The sequence below is a fragment of the Antechinus flavipes genome, chromosome 3 (assembly GCF_016432865.1).
Source record: "Antechinus flavipes isolate AdamAnt ecotype Samford, QLD, Australia chromosome 3, AdamAnt_v2, whole genome shotgun sequence".
NCBI lineage: Eukaryota > Metazoa > Chordata > Mammalia > Dasyuromorphia > Dasyuridae > Antechinus > Antechinus flavipes.
The window spans coordinates 319711256-319727869 of record NC_067400.1 but is presented as its reverse complement, the minus strand read 5'-3'; the positions used below and the strand labels follow the sequence as shown (position 1 = coordinate 319727869).

General features: G+C 34.4%; 1 protein-coding gene across 3 annotated transcripts in view; it reads left to right on the top strand.

Moving 5' to 3' along the window:
- CCDC14 (coiled-coil domain containing 14) overlaps positions 1 to 16614 on the top strand; it is a 40737-nt gene that overhangs the window by 1011 nt on the left and 23112 nt on the right. Inside the window, exons 2-7 of one of the 3 annotated variants that reach the window (XM_051985439.1) lie at positions 5990 to 6042; positions 8644 to 8719; positions 10820 to 10886; positions 10983 to 11114; positions 15187 to 15387; positions 15507 to 15589. In XM_051985439.1, the coding sequence (XP_051841399.1) occupies positions 5990 to 6042; positions 8644 to 8719; positions 10820 to 10886; positions 10983 to 11114; positions 15187 to 15387; positions 15507 to 15589 (612 nt within the window). Of the gene's footprint in view, positions 1 to 5986; positions 6043 to 8643; positions 8720 to 10819; positions 10887 to 10982; positions 11115 to 15186; positions 15388 to 15506; positions 15590 to 16614 lie in introns of all 3 variants that reach the window. The other 2 variants (XM_051985438.1, XM_051985440.1) reach the window with 2 other exon arrangements.

Below are 16614 nucleotides of genomic sequence, written 5' to 3'. Positions count from 1 at the left end.
GATCTATTAAAATAGCCCTACTGATGGGTTTCTCCCCACTCAAATCCATCTTTAACTCATTCATCAGTGTTCTTCCTTAAAGTTGCAACTTTGGTTTTCTCTCTGTTTCTCTCATTCCTTTATCTCTTGTCTCTGCTTCTATTTCTCTCTTCCTTTTTCCCTCTCTCTTTTTCTAACTCTTCCTCTCCCTCTAGTGGTTTCCTATGACCTCAGTCATTCTCCAGCGTATGGTTCAATCATCATTCAACTAAAACTCTTCACTTTTAATTGGCACATGTTGTAGCCTCTTCTTGATCTTTATCCTCCATTACTCTCTCCTAGCTCTCTTCTTCTCCCTGGCTATTTCTCAGCCTCCTTTGTGAATCTTATCTAGGTTACACTAGCTAACTTGTTCCTCAGAGCTCAGAGAAAATCCTGCTGATTTTCAAATCCATCTTTTGCAGCCCTAACCTCTCTGTGTCTTACAGTTTCATATCTCATATGTATATGGGACATCTCAAGCTCGTGACTTCTTAAGCTCAACATATCCAAAATTGAACTATCTTCTTCCCAAAACCTCTTCCCTCTTCTAAACTTCTTTATTACTGTTGAGGATACCATTAACCTCTCAGAAACATCCCCAAGTACTTAGACTTAATTTTGTGTATTCCTCACTCTACTCCACCCACTCCCACTCCCAAAGCAAATCTGTTGCCCAGGCCTGTTGATCTTAACTTTGTAACATCTCGGGAATATGGAAATCTCCTTTTTTGATGTTCCTAAATCACCTCACATGTGAACTGGGAAATACCCTGCTGGTTAGTCTCCTTTCTCCAAGTCTCTTCTCAGTGTAGTTAATCTTATGCTCATCTGCTAAAATGACCTCCCTGAAGCAGAAATCTAATCATGGTCACACACAAGCACATTCAAACTTTAGTGATTCCCTATCACTTCAGAATCAGATGTAAAAACCTTGGTCATCCAAAATTCTGCATCATCTTTTCCTCTCACCCACTTTTCTTCAAACCACTATTACCTTCTATTCTGCAGTCCAATGACATTAGCCTCCTTGTTCTTCCTAGCACAGGACTACTCTGGATATTATCACTGTCTGTCTCTGCTCTCTCCCCTAATCTCTACCTCCTGGCTTCCCTAGCTTTCTTCAAGTCCCTGGTAAAATTTCTATCTTCTACAATACTGTTTACCAATTCTTCTTTATCCTAGTGCCTTCCCTTTGTTGATTTTTTTCTAATGTATTCTGTATACCCAGCACTTAGCACAGTGCCTGGCACAAAGGAAGCTTAAATGCTTGTTGATTTAACTTGTTCCTTGATTGTATGGGTTAAGGATAAAGAAAAAAGGCAGTCATTATGAAACACACTCATCTAAGGAGTATGGATCTTAAAAAGAGAGAGAAAACTTATGATGGGCCAAGTATTAGGAATACAGAGAAAGGCATGGGATAGTCCCAAAAGCAATTATATACAAACAAGTTATTTATAGGATGTATTCTTGGAAGTAAGACTAAAATTGAAGGGAGATGAGAAAGGCTTCAAGAACAAGATTTTAACAGATATGAAGGATATTGGGGAAGCTCAGAGACAATGACAAGGAGGAAGAACATTTTAAACATTGGGTACAGTCAGTGAAAATGCAGCGTTGAAAGATAACAGGTGTTTTATTCCATCTCTCAATTCCAGGCATTTTTTCTGGAACCTCATTTAACCTCTGGAACCTCAGTCCTCATCTATAAATTTTCTGTTACATTAAACACAGTCATCTACTGCTTGAAACTTTCTTCTTTTTCAGGACTCTTCCTATGAAGTTGATTTTTTTTTTTTAAATGGTTCTTCTTTCTCTTCTCAGCCATGATGACTCTTCCTCAATTATGGGTGAATTCTCAACTTCGCAAATTTTAAACTTACCTTAGTCTTAGAGAGTATTCATCTTTCCATTCCTAAGTTATAAATGACTTCAACAATCATCAATTTGTTGATGTCTACATCTCCAGCTCTGATTTCTCCTTTGCGTCTAATTCCTATGATTTCAACTGCTTACAGAATGTCTCCAATTGCCTAGCCATGTCTTATATTGTCATCAGTCAAACTCAGTTTAAGTTTATTAAGTTCTAACTTTAGTACGTTTCTTCCTATTAAAAATTGTTATCTTTACCAGAGCACTCATTTCTGTCAATGGTGCCACCATTCTCCTGACCTTCTAATCTTATAGCTGAGTTATTGTTGTTTTCTTCCTCTTCTTTTCCAACTCCCACAAGTCTTTTACTATGTTGTATTATTTTCTAGAGTTTGTTTCTTTTTTTTCATTTTCATAAGCCACTAGCTTTATCATATACATTTTTAATGATCTCTGCCTCTAGTCCTTCTTCACTCTAGTCCATTCCATTTAATATTACCAGATTAAATCTCTTAAAATTACATTTTTATCACATTTTTCCCAGACCAAGAACCTACAATGACTCTCTCTTGTATCAAATGCAAACTACTCAGCCTGGCCTCAACTCAACTCAAACTCTTCTTTTATGAAGAGTTTCCAAAATAACTTCACCCTATAGTTGTCTTTCATTTATATTTAATTTCCTTATCAGTTATCCCCATATCGTCTTCAAATAAACACTATTTCAATCCATTAAATTTTTTTAATTTAAAAAAATTTTTAATTTTGAAATTTAATCTCTTCTGATTGATGAGATCCATCAGTAATACCTTGTTTAAAAATAAACAAAACCCAAACTTATATCTAAGTGACTGCTGACTCATTTGCAGCAATCATGTTAAGAAGCGCTCTTTTTCCATCAAAATGACTACCACTTCATAAATAAACTATGTCCAAAACTATTAAATTTAACATACCATTTGATTCAGTGATAGCACTAATATGACTATATCCCACAAAAAAAAAAAAAAGGAAAAGGACCCATAAATATAAAAATGCTTATAGCAGATCATTTTATGGTATCCAAAAACTAGAAACTGAAGTAGTTCATATAAGTTGGATAAAGTACTATTGTATTACAAAAAGTATTGGAGGGCATGGTTTCAGAAAAACATGAGAAGACATGAGTAATACAAAGTTAGCTGAGCCAAAAATAATAATCTTGTAAAGATAGTTAACTTTGAAAGACCCGGGAATGCTAATCAGCATCATACAGTGATCAACCACAATTCCAAATGATTCATGGTGAAATTGGCCATCTTTCTGATAAAAAGGTGATGAACCTAGTGTAGATTGAGATATTTTGAACAGGTCTAATGTGAGAAATTGGTTTGATTGACTATACTTGTATGTACGAGAATTTTCCTTTTTTCTCATAAGTGGAAAGAGATAGGGAGAAAAAGTAGATTTTCATTTGGAAAATTATTTAATCTATGATCAGAATAAATGTCACAGTAGCAATGAAATAACTATCAAGCATTTTTGGAACTTTGCCTTTTGAAATTATCTTTAGAACCTCGACTCATTCTAAATGGAGGTAAATCTGTACCCTTTCTCAATGTATTTTGGAAAGATCTGAAAGTCACTGTAAAATACTTGTAATGAATGGGATCATAGTGTCTTGTCTTTGACTTGAAGAGACCTTTGGGTTGAACTTCGTTATTTTTCTAACGAGAATACTGGCACCTAGAAAGATTAATTGATTTATACAGGGACACAGAGCTAGTAAGTATCTGAGATTGGATTTAATATTATGTCTCTTGATGCTAAATCCAATGCCCTATTTACAACTTGGGGAACTGTATAATAAAAGATAAAGAACTATGGGATTTGTAGCCAGAAAACTTTGGTTTAGCTGCTTTAACTCTGCTTCTCGCTGCCAGAGTGATCTCAGGCTAGCCATATAAGCTTTCTATCTACAGATTTTTCATCTGTAAAATGAAAGAGTTTAATCAAGTGAGTTTTAAGGTCCCTTTTATCTTTAAATCTATGACCCAGATAATTAACTGAATAATCTGAGTAATGACAAATCTTGGTTTTAAAAATGAATTATGAGTACAAAATAAGTCTGATTTTCTTTTGCTATACACACATATACAATAATTGGCCTTAAAGATATTCCTAAAATGTTTTGAATGATGGTAGAATCATTGGAATGAATGAATAATCTCATAGAGTACTTTCAATGAACAACACTTTCTTGAATGTATAAATTCTGTTGTGTACGACGCTTGCCTCATTGTTGTATAGTTAAGACAATAATAGTAGGTTGTTTCGGCTAAGTTGTCAGATATTCCAGAGTAATTTCTACTTTTTATTTTCTACAATGTATCTTAACAAAGTATTGGGTACATAGCTTTAAAAAAACTTTTTTAATTTAAAAAATATTTAATGTATTGAAATAGTTGTATATTTGAAGAAGATATGGGGAATTTGTTGTTGAATCTATTCAGGAAATTGGGTGTTTGGATCTATGCTTTAATAAGATACTATTCACAGTAGTGGTATATAGTTCATAGTAAAGTGATTTGGAACACTCCTTAATTTGAACTAGACTCAACAACCAAAATAACACACAGCCTTCAAAGATGGTAATATTAGTTTTGGATTTTTTTTTGGTAAGGATAATAATAGATACTTTCAAACATTGTGCTCAGTATGCCTAGTAAAAATGTTTGGTAAAGATCCTACCTAATATGCAATATGTCTATTTGGTATGTCCATCTATATCCAGGGGCATAACTTCTTTGCTGTTCTTTGAACAAGATACTCATGTCTTGCCTCTGGGCATTTTCACTGGTTCCTTTCATGCTTGGAATGCTCTCCTTCCTCCTATCTGCCTCTTGACTTCTCTAGCTTTCTTCATGTGTGAGCTAAAATCCCATAGGAAATCTTTCCCAAACCCCCTTAATTCAAGTATATTTCTTCTGTTGATCATTTCCAATTTATCCTTCATATAGCTTATATAAGAAACTGTTTGAAAGTATGGGCTGTCTTTTGTTTTTTTTTATATCCCACAGTGGTGGGATAGCACAGTGCTAAATGTGGTCAGGGTTGGGGTGATAAGGATTTACATAGTGCCTATTGTGTGGTAGGCGCTATGCTAACTGCTTTGCAAATATTATCACATTTGAGTCTCACGCTAACCTAGAAGATAGGCACTATTATTATCCCCATTTTACAGATAAGGGAAATGAGGCTTTGCAAGGGTCAGTGTTGGAAAAAATTACCCATGCATATGCTTTGCAAATCAAAAAATCAATCAATCAAATAGATAAAGTGCCTTGTCAGACACTTGTCAGACTTGTCAGAGTCAGACAGCTCCTGAGTCTGAGACTGAATTTGAATTGGTCTTCCTGACTCCAGGTATAATGCTCCATTCACTGTTTCACCTAGCTAAGCAGTTGGTTTCTATTGACTGACACCTCTTGGTTTGAAGTATTGGTGTCAGTAACCAAAAAAAAAATGTTCTAGTACTTATCTACTGAAATTCTACTGTGATACTTTATCAAAGCATAGAGGTGACTGGATTCTCAAATGGAGAATAGACTCTTATCCCTTCCAAGCTAGAAAGAAGCCTGATGATAAACTGTATGTCTCTCATTCCAGGACTAAGTTACCTTTAAAAGGTAACCTCAAAATGTTGGATTTTTTGACATAGAAACTCTTCAAGTCAATCTACTAATTTGTAAAGGGGTCACAGTTTACATAAATGGAAGAAGAACTTGCACTAAAATGAAGACATCTTCAGCGCCTGTTTTTTTTTTTTTTTCCCAATTATGTGAGACAGCATGGATTGGTAGAGGATTACAGTACATCCCAGATTGGATACTTGTGTTTAAAAATTTTCTTATGAAGAACAAGTTTTGGTTTTAATCATTTATTACATAAGGAATATTTAATATAATACTTTGATTTTTGTCAGAGTATTTTGGGTTTTGTATGTACATGAAAACTATAAACTTTTAAGTTGAATTTAATTCATTTAAGAATAATTAGTAATGCTGCTAATGTACTATAATATAAATATTTGGACAATCACTTTAATATTCAGCAGGTATCAGCAGGAAGTCAGACTGGATCAAGTAAATTAACAACTGGAAAGAAAGGGTAAGAAATTATATAATTTAAGGAATTGGGGGTTTTCAGCAGGCTACCTAGTCTTTGACCAAAACTAATAATGAAATTCCTTCAAACATACTGATGGCTTTCCATTCATTAAAAAAACTCTGCTCAGTTTGGGTCCATTATACTTCCTTATTTATGTTTCATTGTTTCACAAGCTTTACCAGTAGGACTTTATAAAATATCTCATCTCGAAACTCATTACTATATTGTAAATATGTTTCTTCATATTCACTCCTAAAAAAAAGAAACATAGCAATTACTTATTATCATTTTTCAAAACCACTAACAGATTTGACTACTGTTACTAAGTTCTACTTTGGCCTTCTTTCCATACTATAGAAGCAGATTACCTTAGTCCTTTTTTTCAGAGTCTCTAATTGGAACTATTCTGAACTGACTCTTTTGAGTTTTCTTTTATCTTATTTCAGTTGAGGTTCAGAAATAATGTTTTTCTACCTCTCTTTTTAATTAATTGATTGATTGATTTTTCTGATTTGCAAAGCATATGCATGGGTAATTTTTCCAACACTGACCCTTGCAAAGCCTTTTGTTCCAAGTTTTCCCCACCCCGTCCCCTAGCTGGCAGGTAGTCCAATACATGTTAAATATGTTGAAATACATATTGAATCCAATATATGTATACAAATACAATTATCTTGCTGCACAAGAAAAGTCAGATCAAGAAGGAAGGAAAAGAAAAACTGAGAAAGAAAACACAATGCAAGCAAATAACAGAGAGTGAGAATGCTATGTTTGTTCCACACTCAGTTCCCACAGGCCTCTCTCTGGGTGTATATGGCTTTCTTAATCACTACATAAGTGGAACTGGTTTGAATCCTCTCATTGTTGAAGAGAGTCATGTCCATCAGAATTGATCGTTGTATAATTTTGTTGTTACTTTGTATAATGATCTCCTGGTTCTGATCACTTCACTTAGCATCATTTCATGTAGGCCTCTCCAAGCCTCTCTGAAATCATCCTGCTGATCGTTTCTTACAGAACAATAGTATTCCATAACATTCATATACCATAATTTATTCAGCCATTCTCCAGTTGATGGGCATCCACTCAGTTTCCAGTTTCTTACTACCACGAAGAGGGCTACCACAAATATTTTTGCACCTTTTCCTTCTTTAAGATCTCATTGGGATATAAGCCCGTAGAAACACTACTGAGTCAAAGGGTATGCACAGTTTGGTAACATTTTGAGCATAGTTCCAAATTGCTCTCCAGAATAGTTGGATCCATTCACAGTTCCACCAACAATATATTAGTTTCCCAGTTTTCCCACATCCCTTCCAATAATTGTCATTATCTTTTCCTGTCATCTTAGCCAATCTGATAGGTGTCTAGTGGTATCTCAGACTTGTCTTAATTTGCATTTCTCTGATCAATAGTGATTTGGAGCACATTTTCATGTAACTAGAAATAGTTTCAATTTCTTCATCTGAAAATTGTCTGTTCATATCCTTTGACCATTTATCAATTGAAGAATGGCTTGAACTGCTATAAATTTGAATCAGTTCTCTATATATTTTAGAAATGAGGCCTTTATCAGTTCCTTTGGATATAAAAACGTTTTCCCAGTTTATTGCTTCCCTTCTAATCTTGTCTACATTAGTTTTGTTGATACAAAAAATTTTTAACTTAATATAATCAAAATTATCTATTTTGTGATTAGGTAATGATCTCTAGTTCTTCTTTGGTCACACATTCCTTCCTCCTCCACAAATCTGAGAAGTAAACTATCCGGTGTTCTTCCAATTTGTTTATAATATCATTCTTTATGTCTAGATCATGAACACATGTCGACCTTATCTTGTTATATGGTATTAGGTGTGGGTCTCTGCCTACTTTCTGCCATAGTAGGGAAATAATGTCTGTTAATAAATTTTATAAAATGTTGTGAATTTCTTCTCAAGTAAAACATTTTATCCATATTTCTGCAGACATTAAAAGGCTTTTACTTGCATCTTTTCAAATTCCTGTCTCTTTCAGAGGACAATCTCAAACGCTCTCAAATTGTAATAAGCAATTTACATTAAACAAATTTAATGTTTCAGCCAAAACAGCACATGCAATCATCAAAGGCAGTAATATTACTTACAAATTTACAAGGATAGTAACAAATCTCTATGAACCTATGCTCAGTATGCCTAGCAAAGATTTTTATTAAGGTTCCAATGTAATATGGAATATATCAAGTTTCTGTATACCCATTTGTATCCATGGACATCAACCTCTATGCTGTTCCATGCACAAGACATTTCTTCATTTCTTGACAGAACATTTTCACTGGCTTTCCCTGTGTCTGGAATGCTCTTCTTTATTTCCGCCTGTTGGCTTCTCTCACTATCTTCAAATAGGAGCTTAAATGCCATTGGAAGGAAATCCCCTTAAATTTTTTTATTTTTAAAGATTTAAAATCTTTAAATAGATTTCTAAAGATGACTAAGATAGCAAATTTATTTTATTATATAATTAAATGAAGCATCATTTGTTCTTTAATTTTGATATTTAGGGTTTTTTAAATGTATATTTAAATTGATTTTTTAAAGCCAACATAATGCTTTTGTTTTCCAGGATCCATATGAGAAAAATAGCCCGTGCTGATATAGATTCTGGTTACTCCCTGCACTCTACTGATTCTGATGAACAGGTAAGAATAAAAAATATATATCAATATTTCATCACTGGGGAAGCTAGATGGCACAGTGGATAGAGCATGGTTCCTGAAGTCAGGAGGACCTGAATTCAAATTCAGCCTCAGACACTTAACACTTTCCTAGACAAGTCACTTAACCCCAATTGCCTAAGCAAAAAAAAAAAAAAAAATTCATCATTGTAGACACAAAAGTTCATTTAATCTGACCATTTGTAAGTCTTAATAAATGGAAATACTTACACATAATATTTATATACTGACAACTAAGAAACATCATTTTTCCTCTTTATTTCTTGTCATTATCTTGCTTCCTTTCCTCCTCCCTTATCTTGTTTCTTAATTACCATATATGTCCCAAGAAGAATGAGTGTTCATAAAAGTTAGTCACTGTGTACACAGCTTTTGCTGAACCTCACAATTAGAAATCAGTATAGACCAAATCTTAATGGTGTTGATTGTGCCCAGACCTTAGGTCAGTACAACCACTTTATTCAAGACAAAATTGTTATTCAATCATTTTTCAGTCATGTCTGACTTTTTTACCTCATTTGGGATTTTCTTGGTAGAAATACTGGAGTGGTGTGGTATTTTCTTCTCCAGCTCATTTTACTGATGTCAGGAAACTGAGGTTTCCTCAGGAATAATGACTAGTAATTGTTTTAAGGCCAGATTTGAATTCAAGAAGAAAAGGTCTCCCTGACTCGAAGCCCAATGCTTTATCCACTGTGCTGCTTAGACACAGGAAACATTCTTAAGGAAGCAGAATACATATCTTTGGAGCACCTTCCCAGACTATGCATAATTCCAAAAACTACCACAACACACACAGAAGGGAGAATGACCATATATGTATATAGTCCAGGCCTCAGCAACTGTTGTACCTCATAGATTGCAGTCTCCTTTTCTGACTTGTCCTCTCTTTCCTTACCCTGGATTACATGGAAGCCACACAATTATACAGCTCACTCTCAAATATATCAAAATTGATGGCATTGCCTGACTTTTTTTTATTGCCTCTTTTTTAAAGCATATTCCTAGACTTCAATAAGACAGGGTAATAATAGTTTGGTTGAACATAGACACATCTGCTCTGCATTCTAGGTTTTTGTGACACTGTGGCTTTCTTGTTCTCCTGTCTGTCTGCCTGATTCTTTGCAGTCTTTTCTGGTTCTTCATCCATTTTATACCCACTGATTATTGCTATTCGCCAAGGCTCTGTCATGGGCCCTCTGTCTCACTTGATAGTTTTTATCAGTTCCCATGAATTTCGATTTCTATGCAAAGGATTCCTAGAGTCTAGCCCTAACCTTTCTCCTAAAGCATGCATCACCTCTAGACATCTAATTGGATATCCCAAGGGCAGCTCAAACTTGGCATATACAGAACAGAATTCATTATCTTTTCTTCCGCGGACTTTCTTATTACTGCCTAGTGCACAGTTTTAGTGTCATTCTCATTCTTACCTGCATATCCATTCGATTGCCAAAAATTATCATTTCTACCTCCATCTCTAGAATATATCCCTTCCTCTCCATTCACACAGCCACAACTTTAATTCATGCCCTCATCAACTTTCCCCTGCACTAATCCAATAACCTTCTAACTGGTCTCCTTGGAGAAGCCTGTCCCCACTCCAATCCATATTCCACTCAGCTATCAAAGTAACTTTTGTAAAATGTAGGTCTGAATGTATCACTCTCATATTCAGTGAGTGATCCATTTGGGATCAAATATAGAATCCTCTGGCATTTAAAATCTGCTCTCTTCTCCTTAATTAATGGTGCCTTCTTTTCTGAGATTACTTCTATCCGTTATGTGTGTGTTTGGTGGTGTGTTCATTCAATTATTCATTTATTCTATATGCCTTGTTATTTACATGTCCTCTTTCTCCCTTAAAATGTATACTTTAAGGCAGGGACTGTTTTTGCCTTTCTTTAAATTCCAGGCTACTTAACATATAAATAAGTTCTTAATAAATGCTTACTAACTGACTGCAGGTAGCTCCACTATCTTCTTCCTTGTGCTCACATCTTCTTAGTTTTATGTTTATTTTCTTTAACTAGGAACTTATTCTAAAAGATATTTTACTTACAGGTTGGAGCAGTGCCCCAGGGACTTGAACGTTGCGCATCTTTATTCCAGGATATTTTGCAAAATGAAGGTTAAAATTTGATTTTTATTAATGTCTTATTGATATGCATTTTTTTATTGTATAAATTGTGTATTTTAGTGACTTTTGGTTTAAATTAATCTTCAGAGACAACCTATGGGAATCCAGGAAAAGGATCTTCTAGGAAGCTTGGATCCAGACCTTGGGAATACAAAGGAAACAAACCAAAAAAGAAAGGACTTCCCAAAAATGTTCCTTCTTGTGTCCGTAAAGAAATTTGTAAGTACTTTTCTTTTTTTCTGATTTAAATATAAAGAATACACCTGAGGTTTCTGTTCATTAGCAGATATCTTTTTTGTTTGATGATATTGTTGTAATTCATTCTATAACTAGTTCTCAAAGTTGGAGAGCTTATTCCTCGTTGGAGGGAAGGAGGGGAAAAGTTGGAACAGAAGTGTTTGCAAGGTCAGTGTTGAAAAATTACCCATGTATATGTTTTGTCGATAAAAAGCTATAATAATAATTTTTTTAAAGAATATTTTTCATTTGATGACATACGTCACTTTTCAAATTCAGCTAAGCAGTTTAGTTCACAATTTCAGGTTTCCCACAATCAGCTACCTGATAAGGGAATTATTTGCTTGATTCTAAATGAATGCCTAATCAAATAATATTTCTCTATTTACCCAAAAGACCTTAATTTTCTTCAGGTGATATATTACCTTAATATTATAGGAGTTCTATATGCTCACAGACTACATGAGACTTGAAATAAGATCTGATTCAACACCTCTCTTACTTTCTCTTGGTGACCCAAAGGGAGATGGAGGTTTAGGATGTTTCGTGTAGAAAGAAAAATTTTCAGTAGTTCCCTAGATCCCCTTTTTTGCAAAGTCAGAAAGAGCGTGCATAATTATGGAATTGTGGTCTACATTGCTGAAGAGAACTTCTTAAACACTGCATTGAATCAGTCATTAGTCTACATGTTATGTTTTCCCACTAAAATATCAACTCCATGAAGGTAGAGAGTTACTCTTATTATAATCTTCACTTTTACCAAGTGATAACAATATGATACACACATACATAGCTAATTTTGAAATGAATCCCATATGGATAGTTATTTAATTTCCCCTCTTTTAGAATTAATTACATTTTTGGGAATATTCTGTGTTTACCATTTTCTTTCGCTGTCTCTTTGTCTCTCCCTCTCTTTCTTTGAAGTAATCCAGGTTAAGTGATATGCTCAAAAGTTACACAGCTAATAAGTGTGTCAGATTTGAACTGACTTTAGGACTAGTGTTCTTTCCTCTGCACCACCTAAAGCGTTCCTCAACTATCTTTTTTTTTTTAAAATAACTTTTTATTGATAGAACCCATACCAGGGTAATTTTTTACAGCATTATCCCTTGCATTCACTTCTGTTCCGATTTTTCCCTTCCTCCCTCTACCCCCTCCCCCAGATGGCAAGCAGTCCTTTACATGTCCTCAACTATCTTCTTAAGAAATTATTTATTCTATATAATAAGCATGAGATTACATTTCCACTCTTTTCCTAGGCCCACCTTTATATTGAAATCGCCATTTATATTGATTGGAAAGATATCTTGGTAATTTAAATATTTATATTGACTCTTAGTATAGCAGAAAATTATGGTATGTCTCTCAATTAGGGAATGCTTGAACATATTAAGGTGTATTTCCATTGCAATGATATACTTTAATTTGCTCAGCCTTTCCCCAATTGATAAAAAAAGTTTTGGTACTTTCCTACCATGATGATCCATCAGAATAGACTTTGGAGAAGAATACCGAACTCAGAGAAATCAGTCTTGCCATTTATTCATTTGAAAAATATTTTATCATTATGCAGCCCTTTACTTCCAGCTTCTGGGAGATGAGAAAATAGAAAAAAACAATCCCTTTTTTTATTTACAAGGAGAACTTGTTGGGCAGACAAGACATACATGAGAAAACGTCTTACTTTGCATTGCTGTTAAGCTGCCAAATGAGCTATAAATAGTAATACTCTTTTTACCAAAATTTACCAAAAAATAATTTTAAACTGTATTGGTGATTATGGATGGCTTCATGAGAGAAAATGCGTTTGAGGTAGACTTTGAAAGTATTAGCAGTATTTGATTAGGTAGGAAGGGGCATTCTATTGTAGGAGTTTAAGCATAAGCCAGAGTTGGAGGTAGGAATGAACCAAGCATATTTGTGATTATTAAACCAAACTAGGGAGTAAACCATCCTGACAAAAGTACATTTGGGGAATTTGGAGACAATGATAGATATGGAAAGATAAATTGAGATCAGATTGTGGGGGATTTGGGGTTCCAAGTTAAAGAATTTCAGTGATTCATTTTATAGTTTATATTCATTTTTCCTGTCTATTTTTCAACTATGCCATTTCTTTTCTGTATATTGTCCTCGTTGCCCTCCCATCAGAATCAGGACTTTGTCCTTGGGACCCTGGGTGAAAGATCTTGCACTTGATTTTGCCCCAAAGCACACCACTTCCTGGTTTCTTCCAAACTACTGGGCAGGCAAGTAGTTTCCTTCCTTTTCTGGGCAAAGGAAAAGAGTGGAAATGATCTATTTGTTATTTTCCCCCTGAGGACTTAAATTTCTCTAAGATAATACGATGCCTGACACATACTAAGAGTTTATTACACTTTTTTCATTTATTCACTCCTACTTCAGTCCAAGAAAGCTATTTTTCTTTAAGTTACAAAGAATCTAATTAATATTGGTGGAAATCTCACAGCATTACTTTTAAGAACCGTGTGTGTGTGTGCACGCGCACGCACGCACAAATTTTTGGGGCTATTCTATATTTCTCTTTTCAGGAAAAAATGGGAACTAGGAAGGATTTTAGTGAAACCATAAAAAAAATAATTTTTAAGTATGGTAAGACCCCAGGATATATCAGTAGGAAATTGTAGAATTTCTTTCCTTGGAGATTTTAAAGAGTAGGTGTAAGTCAGTTAAATAAAGGGATTGGGAAAGACAATTATTAATTTATTTTTATGAATAGTATTTTATTTCTCCAAATAGATATGAATATAGTTTTCAACACTGACCTTTGCAAAACTTTGTATTCCAAGTTTTTTTCCTTCCCCCACCTTTCTCTCCCCAAGAGAACAAGCAGTCTGATATAGGTGAAACATGTGTACAGTTCTTCTAAAGATATTTCCATATTCGTCACGTTATGCAAGAAAAATCAGACCAAAAGAGGAAAAAAAATGAAAAATACTATGCTTTGATCCATATTCAATCTCCATAGTTCTCTTTCTGAATTCAAATGGCATTTCCCATCCCCAAGTCTATTGGAATTGCTTTGAATCACTTTACTGTTGAGAAGAGTCAAGTCTATCACAGTTGATCATTACATAATCTTGTTACTGTGTACTCTGTTGTTTTAGTTCTGCTCAGTTAGCATCAGTTCATGTAAGGCTTTCCAAGCTTTTCTTAAATTAACCTGTTGATCATTTCTCATAGGACATTAATATTACATTACATTCATATACCATAACTTATTCAACTATTTCCCAACTGGTAGGTATCCATTCAATTTCCAGTTTCTTGCCATTACAAGGCTGCTACATTTTTGTACATGTGGATCCTTTTCTCTTTTTTATGATCTCTTTGGGATACAGATCCAATAGAGATCCTGTATGTACAGTTTTATAGCCCTTTGGGCATAGAGAATGGACAATTAAAAATATATATTCTATGGGATATTTAATTTTTATTTTATTTAAACATTACTTTTTAAAATTTTGAGTTCCAAATTCCAGCCCCTCCCCAACTCATTGAGAGACAAGTAATACAATACCCATTTTCATGTGAAGTTATGTAAAACTTTTTCTAAGTTAGCTATGTTAATAAAAGGGATGTTGTAAGAAAAATAAAGTGAAAAACAATATGCTTCAGTCTGCTCTCTAAAATTCATTGGTTTCCTCTGGGGGTGGATAGCATTTTTCCATTAGAAATCCTTTGGATTTGTTGTGGATTATTGTCTTGATCAGAATTGCTAAGTCTTTTACAGTTGATTATTGTTAAAATGTTGCTGTTACTGTAGACAATGTTTTCTTGGTTTTACTCAATTCACTTTATATTGGTATTCATGTAAAACTTGATTTTTCTGAAACCATCTCTTTCATCATTTCTTACAGCACAATAGTATTTCATCACAATCATAGACCACAGTTTGTTCAGCCAAAATTATACCTGTCTTTCCACATCCCCTCCAACATTTGCAACAGATGATTATTAGAGCTCTCATCTAACCTTAGAATCATATGGTATGAAAATCTGGAATAATCTTTGTTTCCTTCTCCATTAGTGTCTTCAGGTCAAAAGAAGCATCCAGCTAATATAGCTTCTCCTGAAAATGAAAAAGACCCTTCAAGCACAAAACAGATTCAACCAAATCAAGTACCTTTCAACTTTGACTTTTCCACGATGTACAAATCCTTCTGTGAGCACGTGCAGACACAGATGTCTCTGATCAATGCCCAAAGTTCTCAAAGTGTTTCTGACTCTGGTTAGTATGAATGACATATATTTTAAAGTGTGAGTAAGAACTATAATTAAAACTGTCTTCTTATTCTAAAAACAGTATAAGGTTTTCTTTCCTTTCTTTTTGTCTTTTAAAATGTCAAGGTCCTCCAGTCTTTAATTATGGCATACCCACCTCCACACCAGTTCTTTCTCCTCATCCAACCCAGCCTTCTGATGTTCAATCTGTAAGTACAATTCATTGTACCATAAACTTCAATTGTTAATAGAGCTCATTTGCTCTACAAGGAAAATTAAATTGGATTTCATGAACCTTGTGTCTTAATGTTAAGTTCTTCATACCTTCAAACTATGAAAGGTGTTTGTAGATTTCATGGAGTTTTATAATATTTATACAATATGTAAAGAGCCAAACAAATCTAAATCATAAAAATTTCTTATACTATAGAAAAGTCCAGCTTGTACTTTATCCATGTGTACATATGCTTTTGTAGATAATCAATCACTTTATGTAAAGTGGACTGCTCCACAGTCTTCTATATAAAGAGATTTTTATGTAATGTGAATTTGCCTATGGATGTGGCAAGGGAGAGAGAGATAGGAAGGCTGCCTGCCTGAGGTAGGAGGGGGTCCAGCATACGTTTAGTACTTGTGGGAACTGGGACAGAGAAGCAAGAGCAGGAAAAGGAATACAGTAGGACCAGGGACAGCTACATGAGGCATAGCGGGAACCCAGAACAACAAAAGAAGGGGGTCAGTTAAGGACATAGAAGGAAGAGATCAGGTGACAGACTGGGGCTGAGAACAGATACTCAGTACCCTAGCTCAGACAGTTGGAAGACAGACAGGCCAAAATGGATGGGTGGAGTAGGGCACAGGTCTCCTCAAATTACTGGAGGTCTCAAACCAAGGGCCTGATCCAGTGGCAGTATTCTATTTTATCTTGGAATGGGTTTTTTTTTTTTAGGGTATCTTTGTTTTTAGGGTCCTTTGGTGTTGAGCCTGAGGGCAGGAGAAGAGAGGAAGAATAGTACTGTGTAGTAAAACTAACATAGGATTTTTTGGAATGCAAATTTTTTATTTCTTTATATAAAGTTATTTTATGTAATGCACTTTTACCTAAGAAAAAAACTGTATAAGCACCTCTGAGAAATATAGCTTTTAATAATTCTGATTTTAATTAATCTCAATGACTACATTGCAGGTGATTGTAAATTGCTTTTAAATTTTTAAACCTCACATATCTTTTTTT